Source organism: Elephantulus edwardii, unplaced genomic scaffold, assembly GCF_000299155.1.
Source record: "Elephantulus edwardii isolate Elephantulus edwardi_28Jun2011 unplaced genomic scaffold, EleEdw1.0 scaffold00184, whole genome shotgun sequence".
NCBI lineage: Eukaryota > Metazoa > Chordata > Mammalia > Macroscelidea > Macroscelididae > Elephantulus > Elephantulus edwardii.
The window spans coordinates 5,210,949-5,224,710 of NW_006399934.1; the positions used below are offsets into that span (position 1 = coordinate 5,210,949).

General features: G+C 34.9%; 2 protein-coding genes across 2 annotated transcripts; one reads left to right on the top strand and one right to left on the bottom strand.

Annotated features, from left to right (window-relative positions):
- The first annotated feature begins 2,917 nt into the window (after positions 1–2,917).
- On the top strand, positions 2,918–3,853 carry LOC102855009 (putative olfactory receptor 2B8-like). Its single transcript, XM_006896309.1, has one exon. The coding sequence runs from the start codon at positions 2,918–2,920 to the stop codon at positions 3,851–3,853; it is 936 nt and encodes a 311-aa protein (XP_006896371.1).
- A 4,835-nt stretch (positions 3,854–8,688) lies between these two features.
- LOC102855414 (olfactory receptor 10C1-like) lies at positions 8,689–9,651 on the bottom strand. The gene has a single exon (XM_006896310.1). It carries the CDS (start codon positions 9,649–9,651, stop codon positions 8,689–8,691), a length of 963 nt encoding a protein of 320 aa, XP_006896372.1.
- Between the last annotated feature and the right edge of the window lie 4,111 nt (positions 9,652–13,762).

Consider the following 13,762-nt stretch of genomic DNA (forward strand, 5'->3'; position numbering starts at 1 on the left):
ATGGAGATAAGATGCATCCCTGGCATACGCCCTTCCCAATTTTGAACCATGCAGTGTTCCCTTGCTCTGTTCTCACGACTGCCTCCTGGTCCAAGTATAGGTTTCGCATTAGCACAATCAAGTGTTCTGGGATTCCCATTCTTCTCAGAGTCAGCCACAGTTTGTTATGATCCACACGGTCAAATGTCTTTGCATAGTCAATGAAACACAGATAGATATTACTCTCGTATTCTCTGCTTTCAGCTACGATCCATCTAACATCAGCTACAATATCCCTAGTACGCCTTCTAAACCTTGCCTGGACTTCTGGTAGTTTTCTGCCTATATTTAAGTATGAATATTTTTAATCAAGCTATGTATTATTCCTGTATACATAGCCTTTTTCAGAATATAAACTGAAAAATAAATTTTAAGATCTCCAAAACAAATATACGTGAAGTTTTTAATTTGTCCTTCCTTCTTCCTAATGTATTACTTTGCACAAAACTTAGGATGTATGCTGTATGCAATAAAAACTATTATAAAAATCATTGTCTACTTTTAAAGATGTCACAGCAATGCTACATGCAGAGCAAACTTACTTTCTGAAATGATTTACTTTTACTCTTTCCTGGATGTTGTTGCTTTGTGTCATTTGAGTCAGAATCAACTCATAGCTGATCAGCCTTTGGGTTTTCAGAGGCTATAAATTGTGGAGAAGATTGCCCATCTTTTACCCATTAATCACCTGGCAAATTTCAACAACTTGCCTCTGGGCTGACAGTGCAACTCCTTACCATTAATCCTTGATAAAGCTTATGAATTTACAATTTTCTATTTTAATATTGAATATTACAGTGTACTTTCTTCTCATCATATCCAAATATATGTACAATTTTGGAAATCTAGTAGCAAGAACATAATCTTAAAACAAGTCTAGTAAATTATTAATCTTATGGACATTTTAATAGGATATTCTCAATTCTGAAATTTCAGTTGTGGTTTCTGTTATGAATGTATTCACAGAAAAAAAATTTTGTGTGCCTGTAACAACCTCTGCATGTTTAGGAAATGGTTGAAATTAATTGCCTACTACTAGAAACATAAGTACAAGTCTCTGAGGTTATATTCCCTCCAGAGACTTGGTTTTCTGTCCAATATAGTTATCTGAAAAGAAAAAAAAATCCAGAGATGTTTGTTAATAAGGTAACTATATTTACTTGAAGATAATTTGGATAAAGAAATTATGGTAGAGGGTGACACCTGGTTCTCGTACTAACAATCCTGGATCTGTGACCACTATTGAAACCTCATAAAAACCACCAGCGCATTAGTCATCCTGGAAGGTAGCTTTTCTTTTTCATGTTATGGGGGGAAATAATGAAATGTTCTCCAAAAAGTTGGGGAATCAACTGATGATTTACCAGAAGCTAATTTTCATAATCAATATATATGATACAATATTTACTACATTCTCAAGCATGGAAACTTGAGTACCCTCTTACCTTACAAACATAGATCTGCTTACCTTCATCTCCATTAACAAGAAGGTGAAAGAGAGAGGAAAAGCTTCTGGTTGAAATTTTCTCTTGAAAGTACTGGTTTTTCTTTAACACAATAACTCAAGTGCAAAAACAGAACTGTAACAAACCAAAAGGACGAAAAATTAGTCCACTCATCTACTGTTTTACTACCAGTAGAAATCTAATTCTTGATCATTTCATGCATCTTTCAGTTTATGAATTATGCCAATTGCTCAACATCATTAACTTTTGTATGGAGCAAATGTTTTTCAACGGTCCCCCCCCATTCAAAAGTAGATAATTATGAGCCTATATTTTTAGCTCCAAGTAATTTGGTATGTGCCTCAAATCTGATTTTAAGTATTAATGTATGTATGTATATTTTTGTAATTCAGACACATGTTAAGCTATGTGACCATTAGTGTCCTTTTATTATTATAATCCCAAATGGAATATAATAATATTCATAATAAACTCACCAAGGTCAAGTGTCAGAGTATGATTTAATTATCACTATGAAAGTCAAAGAAAGTGTACCACAAAGTCTCTTTTGACTCAAATATGCCATAACTTCTCAAGATTCAATATAACTGGAAGAGTTTTAGAAGAAGGTTATTGTACTATGTTTTCCAGGTAAAATATGTGAATTAATTCTACAAAATATACTTCACTTCATAGAAGATCATTGGATTGTATTGGATGGCTGAATTAAGAACCTGTTTTCATGAAAGCATCCTAAAACGTGTGCAGCATGAATGTCTCAGAGGTAAATAATTTGCTTAATCAAACAAAACTCACTATTAAGTCAGTTTCCATATCATAGCAAACATGTAGCATAGATTAGAACTGACCATGCTCTCTGGAAGCAGGTTACCTCATTTTTTTTTCTCAAAGAGCAGTTGTTGTGTGCCATTAATTCAGCAATAATTGGTCAGTGCAAACAGCTGATCTTTTTTCATTAGCAGCTGTATTAAGTATTCCTTACATAACTGAGGTTTCTTTCTTACTAATCAAATATTTTTGATTCTCCTAGAAAATAATATTCATAGTTAGTGATAGTAGATCAGTGTTTCAAAGAGAGAGGACAAGGTCATTTTTTAGCTGATAAATAATATCAAATATACCATAGAATACCAGAGAAATACACAAAATTGGTTTTCTTTTCAATGCTTTTGGTGTTGCATGACTTTATGCATGTGTGCGTAGATAGATAGATAGACAGACAGATAGATATAGATATCTCTCACAAATAAATCCATCAAGTTATTGCATTATTTTATAGTTTTTCTATTTCTCATGTCTAAAGGCTCTAGTTTTAATGTTTGTTCTTTTTCCATTGGTTATTATAGCCTATTTTTTTTCCTACAGGAATGAACTAGGAATGACCAAGAAAGATGGTTCTTAATTAAGAAGCCATGAAAGTGACAAACATTAGCAACCCAGTAGGTTTCATCTTGTTAGGCTTTTCTGACCAACCTCAACTAGAGATAGTCCTCCTTCTAATCATCTCTGTCATATACATTCTGACCCTGATGGGAAACACATCTATAATTTTGGTCTCATACTTGAACCCTAAACTACATACACCCATGTACTTCTTCCTTTCTAATCTTTCTTTCTTGGACCTCTGTTTTACCACAAGTATTGTTCCACAGATGCTTTGGAATCTCAAGGGCCCTGAGAAGACCATCAGTTACACTGGTTGTGTGATCCAACTATACATTGCTTTGGGTCTTGGCTCCACAGAGTGTATTCTTCTGACGGTTATGGCCTATGACCGCTTCAACGCTATCTGTCGACCTCTCCATTACAGTGTTATCATGCACCCCAAACTTCTTCGACAATTAGCAGCTGTGACCTGGGTCAGTGGGTTTCTGGAATCCACAGTTCAGACTATACTTGTTTTTCAATTACCCCTCTGTAGCCATCACAATGTGGATGATTTTATGTGTGAGGAACCAGCTCTCATCAAAATTGCTTGTGTGGACACAACATTCCTTGAAAATGAGCTTGCTGTAGCTATTGTCCTTTATGTGATTGTACCCCTGGGACTCATTTTAGTCTCCTATGGTTGTATTGTGAGAAGTGTGTTGAGGATAAAATCAGCTGAAGGCAGAAGGAAAGCATTTGGAACCTGTGGATCTCACCTGATTGTTGTAGTTTTGTTCTTCGGGACGATAATTTGTGTTTACATCCAACCTAAGAGCAAGTACACACAGAATCACAGTAAATTCCTCACACTTTTCTATACTGTAGTGACTCCCTCTCTTAATCCTTTGATCTACACCTTGAGAAACAAAGAAGTTAAGACAGCTTTGAAAAGGCTGCTTGATAAAGATCTAAGAGAATGAGGTATGTGAACTGCACACACTAACTTCCTAAGAACTTTGAGATATATACAGTTTATCCTTTAGTTTATGAGGCGCACTTACACAAAATAAGGTGTGAAATAAACTTTGAATGAAATGCTGAAGTTAATTAAGCAACCTCATTTTTGAAATATTTTATATCACCTTATTTGTCTAATTTATAGTCATAAAAAGGAAACTAATTATAAGGATGTACATACGAATGTGTGCACTTTCATACATCCCAGGTTAGTGTACTAAACCATTACTGCTGAATAGATTTTTGACATGTGGTGGCCCTGTGTGTTACAAGGGTATAACTGAGCTAGCTAAGATGTTTATTGACTGAAATCTTTATTTGAGCATATGGCTATGACTTTTCCACATGTGACTGTTGATGTATTTTTTTGAACTGTCATGCTTAGGTTAGAAGTTCAATACAAAGAAATTTTTATATCCAAAGACTGCTAGTGACCAATGATATGGCTAACATAGTTGTAGCAATTCTGATTTCACATTACAAAAAGAAATCTTCCACTCAGTTTGAATCCACAAGCTACTCTGAAGGAGAAGGATGGACAGTGCAATTTATTGCCTCTGAAAAATCCACTGGAGGGTCAGCTATGAGTCAATTTTTACTTCACAGCCACTACAACAACAATACTCCATGAAAGTAGACCTTGGGTTATAGCTGCGTAAATTTGAGTTTATCTGAGAAGAACCCTGATTGCTTTCTAGATATTAGCACTAGACTCAGGGGATGCTTTATAGAAATTGTAAGTGACTGTAACAGTGAACTTGAGTGCGGTAACGATAGTGAGGGTCATGCAGGATAGAGCAGGTTTTCTGATCTGTTGTTCATAGGGATCACTATGGATCATACAAGAATAATTAGAAAATTCACATATCACACACAAGTACCTCGCTAAAAGTAATTCATAATCTATTGGAGCAGTACATTAACAAGGAACTTCTAGAAATTCCAACTGAACTTAGAAGAGGTCCTGGAATAAGGAACATCATTATTTATGTCAGAAGGATATGGTTGAAAGCAGATAATACCAAGAAGATGTTTACTTGTGTTTTAGTGACTACGCAAAGGTATTTGACTATTTATATAATAATAAATTATGGATAACATTGAGAAAAGTGAGAATTTACAGAACACTTATTGTAGTCATGCAAAATCTCTACATATACCAAGAAAGAGTTGTTTGAACATGGAGATCCTGAATGGTTTATAGTAAAGAAAGTGTGCTTCAGGGAGTGTGTTCTTTCACAAGGTGTATTTGCAATGCATAGTAAGCAAATTATCTGTGGAGTTGAACTCTGTGAAAAAGGAATTGTTATCAGGATTGGAGGATGGCTCATAAACCTCTTGCAATATGCAGATAGCATAATTTTGCTTGCTGACAATGCTCCTCCTCATCCTCCCCTCCCTTAGATCCTCATACATGTTTTATTAATTATCTTTCTATTTCTAACATAATGGTTTTTATGCAGTATTTGTCCTTATGACACTGAGTTTGTTCACATAACATAATGTTCTCTATCTAGTCCCTTGCAAGTTAGGTAGTGATTTACAAAATCATTGCTCCTGCATACCGTGTAGTACTCCATTGTGTGAATGTACCATAAATTCTCAATCCATTTGATTGTGGTCAGACATTTGGTCTGTTTCCATGGCCTTGTCAACAAACTTTTTAAAGTGTTGAAGATCAAGAATGTAAAAAAAAAGAAAAGAATATAGTTTTAAATATTAAGTTAATCTGGCCTAAGTCATGGAACATTTCCACTGCTATATAGACATGTTAAAATTGGGCAATGAATAAGGTGACTTAGGAAAAACTAATAATGCCTTTTAATTGTGAGGTTGGTGAATAGCATTGAACATACCACCGACTGCTAAAAGAACAAAGAAATCTGCTTGAAAGCGCAGCCAGATTGTTCCTTAAAAGAAAAGATTGTGAGATTTAGTCTCATGTATTTTGGGCATGTTCTCAGGAGAAACCAGTTTTTTGAAAAAATAATCATGTTTGCAAATGGTGTGAGGTCAGTTAAAGGGAAGAAGATCCTGATGATTGACACAGTGATTACAATTGTATAGCAGAGATTGTGCAGATGGAAGAGAATTGGACCAAGGCTCAATATATTGTGCAAAGGTTGCTATAAGTAGATGCCAAATCAATGGCATCTAACAGCAACAATTACAAAACCAACAAACATCTAATATTTTGGCTTAGAGGACTGCGAGTTTCATTCAGTCAGTAGGGACCTGCAGGACTAAGTATATTCAGGGATTGTTGTTGTGTTGTTGATTGCCTTTGAGGCAAGCATGACTCATAGCAACCCTATTAACACAAGGCCTGAAATCCCTCTACAACTATTGACATTTAAAAAAAAAAAACAAAAAAAAAAACAACTATTGACATTTATGAAAGTTCATAGAGTTTCCGGAGGCATGTTATTTAGGAATTGGATGCCACTCCTAAATTCAGGGATTATTGGGCAGGAGTTCCCTCCCTTATCTCATTCATTCAAGGAGGAAGAACCAAGAGAGATGTTCTGGATGCTCTTTTATGCATCCATCATTACAGTATTGCTCTCAATCATTTGATCATAACTTTAGGTCTTTAACAGAATGTTAAAATAACATGTGAACACAAATTTCATAATTAAATTTGAATGTTTAAATTTGTCAAAAAGAAATAAGTTGATGTACAAATGGCTTTCTCATTTCTTTGGTATTGTTAAATATATTATACTTTGATAGGTTATGGAAAGTTGTTTTCGTATAGAGCATCAAATTTTCATCTGTTCTCATACACATCAAGGAGCTGTGGAGCATAGTCTCTAGGGAGTTGTGCTGCTAAAGCAAAGGTTTAACCCGTTAGGTGGTTTGAGTCCACCAATGGCTCTGAGGAAAAAGTGGGTAATTTCCTCTGATATGATTTAAAGGCTCAGAAACCCAGTGGGGGCTCAACATTGAGTTGATTGTGACTTGATGACAAAGAGATTTAACAGAACTAATCATTTGACATTGTTTTCAATTTTAAGATAATGATTTTGCTTTTATATGTTCAAAATAGTTATTTATTCATAGAATATTGTCAAGATTTCTATTGGCTTTAATACTAGACACTGATCAGGGCATACTTGTTGTACTTTATATTTTATAAATTTTCTATAAAAATAATCAGTGCTTTAACAGTGACTGTCCCTAGGGAATTATTCGAATACAAATAAATAGGTAAGCTGAAGATAATATGGGGTTGAATGTAGTGATTTGAGAAAAATTTTAAAATATACACACAGTAGAGAAAAACATAATCTAATCAGAGGCCAAAGAAATATAACTTGTCTATATAGACCTTTGGAAGCAGAAGTGGCATCCACTTCCAAATAGCGTGCCTCCAGAAACCCTATGAACTTCAATAAATGTCGATAGTTGTAGAGGAGCTTCAGGTCTTTTGTTCATAGGGTGCCTATGAGTTGTGTTTGACTCAAAGGAAATCAACAACAACAACATATAGACTTTATATTTCTATATTTTCAAAATGTACTTCTATAAATTATTATATTATTCTTATATAATCTAATAACTATTTATTAATAATAATAAATTATTATTAGATGAATGAATATCATAATCAAGTTAGGTTATCACTGGTAGGTTGGGAAAGTTAGTGCCTAAGAAGAAATGTAATTATGCTATTATATTGAATAATTGTTAAAATTTAATTCTGGCATGTTTCATTTGATAATTTATTTTAAAAACATTATGATTTTTAGTTTTTATATTTAGGTCTTCAATTTTTTTTTGGCTTTGTGTGTGGTGTAAATCATATACTGCTTCATTTTTCTAGGAAAATCTAATTTCCTAAAACCATTTATTGAACAAATTTTTCTTTTCCTAACAAAAAGATTTTTTAAAAAACTGGTTATAGATGAGAGTTTATTTGAGCCCATATTATGGGAATTCAAATGTATAGATATAATTGTACATTGTTGGTATTAGATGTTGTGTAGTCTACAACTCATAAGGACTCTATTAAAAACAGAGCTGAAACTTACTCTACCTTGGACCATCTTTACCATTTCTGAAATGTGAAGCTCACTGTTTTATTCACTATGTAAAAGTCTTAAATTACTTAATAAATTATTTAAGTCAGATTTAGGATTATTTTTTCTTGTTAAAATACTTTCAGTATAGAACTTTTTATTACAATTTTTCATAGTTCTCCTTTAAGAGTCTGTAACATATACTTTAGGAACATAAGGGTTTAACTATTATTATGATTTCACATTCACAAAAAGATAACTTTTGTTCTGTATCATATATTATTGACTAAAGATGAACAAAGAATTAAAACAACTTGAAGAATTTAATGCACTCTATAATGACATTATGGATTTAAAATTCATTTATATAAAAGAAATGTGATGGATGGATGCAGAAACATGTTCTTTAATGACCAGAGAAGTCAGATGTGAAAGGTGTGAGAAAATACATAAGTGCAGATTAAGACTTTGTGAGCATTCCAAAATATAATCTGGAAATGTATATTAAAAACATAGATTAAATTTAAAAATTAAATTTTGTAAATCATTCTATTATTGGACTGACCTTTTTAAAAAAGTCAGTATCCAATTGCTCTACATAATTTAACAATTAAAACTTCAATTCTGAGTACAGATATGTCTCAAAACTGCAATTACTGTTATTAAAGAAGCTCTGAATACAATAGAAGAGAACATAATATTCAATGAATTTACTTATTCTTAGGATGTACAAGCACTTTCCCAAAAAGCAGCATTGTATAGTCATGACATGCTTATTATGCATTTGTCAATACTTTTTTCTTGCCCAGAGTTCTACGGAGAGCTGCCTTGACTTCTTTGTTTCTTAAACTATAGATGATAGGGTTTAGCATGGATGTCACCACCGTATAGAAAAGGGCCAAGAGTTTGTCCATTCCTGGAGAATGACTGGCTTTGGGCCTCAGGTAGGTGATGGATCCTGAACCATAAAATAATGTTACTACCAGTAGGTGGGAAGAACAAGTTGAAAGAGCTTTATGGCGACCTTCAGGTGAGGGCATAACCAGTACAGCAGCTAGAATTCTACCGTAGGAAGCAATGATTAGTAAAAATGGACTGGAAATACAAAGGACAGCCACAACAAAGACTGCAGCCTCATTATGAGATGTATCCCCACAAGCAAGTGCCAAGATGGGTGGAAGGTCACAGAAGAAGTGATCTATCTCACAGGGGCCACAGAAGTTTAAGGAAAAAAGATAATTTGTCTGGCCCAGACCTACTATACACCCCACTGCCCACGAAACCATCGCTAAATAAGCACACACCCCACGACTCATTCGTGTTGCATAGTGGAGTGGAGAACATATGGCCATGTAACGGTCAAAAGCCATGGCTGCCAAAAGACAACATTCACTAATAGCGAATAATGTGAAGAAAAACATCTGTGTGGCACAACCTTCCCGGGATATACTGCGAGCCTCACTCACAAGACTCTGTAGCATCTTGGGTATGACAGAACAAGTGTAGCCAATCTCCAAGAGAGACAAGTTGGCCAGGAAGAAGTACATGGGAGTGTGCAGTACTGGGTTGGTCCAGATGGCGAGAGCTATGAGAACATTTCCTGTCAGAGATGCTAAGAACATGAGTAGGATGAGGGTAAACAGGAGGAAGCACTGTTCAGTGACCTCAGAGAACTTTGCAAAAGCGAAGCGTTTGACAGACATATTGTTTTCCTGCCACAAGGAACAGTTGAGGTTCATGACCTAGAACAGAGAAAAGGCAAAGCCATCAAAAGATTCTTTAAAATGAGATACAATTTGTTGTACTATTCTTAAAGATCTCTGGAATGTCAGAGTTCTACATGACTTCTAAATAAGTTATACAATTCTTTAAAACTTAAAAGTTCTGAAAGTCCATTCATTCTCACATAGTTTCAAATGCAATTATTTTCTATGCCCACTATCTCAGCATATGGTTCAAAATATACGTAGTCAACCAAGCACAAAGTTAAAAGGTTATTTCAACTTTATTTTCTCTTTAATCCACCATGAATTAATAATAACAATAATAATAACTGAATCTTCTGATAGCTATCTGGTTGTTACTGATTTCAGTCCTGGAATTCACCATTGTACCAAACTAAACTTCTGTTTCCTTATGGTGCCTATATTTCAATAAAATAGTGGATATTAAATAATCATTTAATAAATAATTAGTGTGGTGTACAGAATTAAAACCGAGGTATGTCCTAGAGTAGACCATCTAGATTATGTGGTACAAGAGAGCTCTTAACAATAAGACACATGAGCTGAGATGTGTATGATAAGGAGGGGCACCTAGATGAAGACTATTGCAGTCATTCTTACATGTACTGAACTAGGAAAATAATTCCATCACTATAACTTCTTTTCTACTTAGCTCTCACCCTTTCTGTACCAGACCATTATTTATCAGATTAGAATTATGGTTGTCTATAAATTCAACTGTGCCAATCGTGGTAATGGGTACCCATGGTGGACAGTGTTGGCTGGAGCTTCCCGACTAAATCAAGACTGGAAGCAGGAGCCGCATCCACTTCCGAAATGGCTTGCCTCCGGAAACGCTATGTACGAACAGTGCTCAGGCCTTTCGCTCATAGGGTCGCTATGAGTCGTCTACAACTCGACGGCACCAAACAACAACAACAACATAAATTCAACTTTCAATTTCATAATGTGATTAATAAAAAGAAAAGGTTTTAATTAGGTCAATAGTTTTTTCCCCAATGGCTAACAGCTTTCACTTAGGCAATGAAACATGGGAAAAGATATTAGTTTTCAATATCATAATATCATTTGTTTGAGTGTAACATTTATGCAAATTGATCCCATGTGAAAGTCTTATCAAACTAATTGCATCTTTTAATAATTCTTGGTTCATACTTCTTTTTTCACTTGTGGCCATTTTTCCACAGAGAATTTGCTTCCCTGATGATTCACCTAGTGAACGCCTTATCTTTGTTCAAGACCAAGAGTAATTTGGAAATCCTTCCTAAGGCTGCTCTCATGCAAATCAGTTATACATGTTGTCCTTTTTACTGCAATGGGAGTGCTGTGTTGTACAAATGGCCAATAACAGGAGGAACTGAAGTTCAAACTCACCTGGAGGGCCCTTGGAGGAAAAGCCTGGTGATTTCCTTTCAAAAGATCACAGCCCTGAGACTCCAACAAAGTACAGTTCTGCTCTGCAATACATGCAATTGTTCCAGTCTGAATTGGATTGGTGTCCGCTTTTTAAAAAAAAAATAACTGCCATGATGCTTCTTGTACAATTGCAATAATAATTTTATTTATTTATTTCAGACCCCAGGAGGCAGGAATAACATTACATATGTCACTCTTATTTATTAATACAGGTAAAATGCAATTAAAAAGTTAATGCTCATTTTACTTTGTTGTTAAGTGCCATTGAGGTGACTACAACTCATAGTAATTCTATGAACAACACATCTAAGTTTCTTCCTATCTTGCACCATCCCCAAGATCTGTGACACTCTATTCCGTTGTGGTAGTCAGTATATTCATCCATCTAGTTAAAAGTCTTCCTCTCCTTCTCTGACCTTCCACCTTTTTCACTAACTTATCTCTCTACAAACACTCATTCTTCCTGAGAATACACTCAAAGTAAATTTGATGAAGTTTCACCATCCTTGCTTCTTAGGAGCAATCTGGTTTAACTGCTCTTAAGAGCGATTTGCTTGTTATTTTTGCAGTCCATGGTTGCAGCAGTCAAGAAACTAAAAGATGTGTTATGTTAGAGAAATCTGTTAAGGACATCTTAAAAGTTCTAAAGAAGGAAGATGTGAGTTTAAAGACTATGGTGCATTAGATGAAGTAATAGTCTTTTTAGTTGTTTCCTTTGCTTCTGAAAGTTAGAGGAAGAACAAGGATGACAGAAGAATCAATGACTTTGAATTGTGGTGTTGGCTAAGAATACTGAATATATCATAGGCAAAGAACAAATCTGCTTTGAATAGGTTTTACTCTGGTTATATAGGTATATGTTGTTGTTATTGTTATGTGCTGTTGAGTCACTTGTGACTCAATAGTGACCTTATGTACAACAGCCCTGAAACCAGCTCTATCCTGTGCCAACCATATTGTCTCTGAAACACTCACTCTCATTACCCCAGTCATTGAATCAAACCATCTCATCAAGGGTCTTCCTCTCTTGCACTGTCCCTCCACCCTCCCACACATGATGTTCCTTTCCAAGGACTGATTCCTCCTTGCAACATCCCTAAAGTTTGTCAGATAAAGTCTCAGAATCCTTGCCTCTGAGGAGCATCCTGGTTTCACCATCTCTAGGACGAACCTGTTTGTTCTCCTGGCAGTACATGGTATATTCATTACTCTTCTCCAGCACCACAACTCAATGTTATCAATTTTCTTTCTATCATACCTAGTCATTGTCCAGCTCTCTGATGTATACCAAGTAATTGTGAAGACTATGACCTAGGTCAGGTGCACCTTAGTCTCCAGGTTGACATCGTTATTTTTCAGTACTCTGGAGAGGTCCCTGACTGTAGACTTTCCCAGTGCAATTAATCTTTTTATTTCCTGGATTACATATATATTCTACCTTTTGGTGATAGTATCTTTTCTGAAGTCAGTTGAATTAAACCCAGTCCCTCTCAGACATCTAAAACACAGAACAACCTGTGAGAGTTGGTATCTCTATAAGGTATCTGTCAGAGAAAGAAATCTCATATACTTTAATCTAATAGAGAGTAAATAGAATAATGGTAAGACTCCACCCATCAAATGAAGAAAACTTGTGAAAACTGGAAAAATATGGCAGTCCCACAGAGTTCTGATTCCAACAAATTTCAATGTAGAACCCTTATTCCCTCCCCCCATCTTAACTTTATGAATTCTTGACAAAAGTTTGCCACTTGAAAAAGTATATATAAAACAAAAGTCTATTTTTTGAGAATCTAAATTACTAATAATGAACAAATGTACTAAATGTAATCACCAAAACTTATGTGTAAATATATGTGTTAAACATACACGCATTTGTATATCCATATTCAAGATTTTGCCCATAGCATCTCTCAGTGTTGCCAGTTAAAGCTTGAATTTGATTTTTAGTTCTTTCAGCTTGAGAAATGCTGAGCCAGTTCTGTACTTTTTCTTCTCCAACTCCAGCTGTCTGCACATTCTGTTGTAATATTTTGCTATATTGTCCTGAGCTGCCCTTTAAGATCTTCTGTTCAGCTCGTTTACACTCTTGTGAAATTTTCAGATTCTTTTCTAACATCCATTTATGGTTGGGTTCACACACACACACACTTTCTCTTCTGTTTTTGTAATGACTGTTTTTGTAATGCATTATTGATGATACCTTTGATGTCATCTCACAACCTCACAACTCATGTGGGCATTGATAATTGTTGAACTCTTCATATCTATTCTTAAGATGATCTCTAAATTCAGATGGTCATATTTGGTTCCTATGGATTTGTTTAATTTTTATCTGCTTCAACTTGAAATTACACATGAGTAAATGATGGTCTGTTACACAGTCAGCTTTTGCCCTGATTTTGATCTCTGATGTTGATCTTCCCCAGTAAGTAATTCTTTTCACATTATATATAGTCAATCTGATTCTTGTACAGTCCCTTATGTTAGGTCCATGTGTAAATTTGCTGTTAGTGTTTTTTTAAGATATTTGTAATTAATAAATCATCACATGTAGAATATGCAACCATTAGATTTCCCCCCTCATTATTGTCACCAAGTCTGTATTTTCCAAGTTGTTATTGTTGTTACATGCAATCAAGTCATCTATGACTCATAGCAACTGTATAGACAACAGCCCTAAACTCTG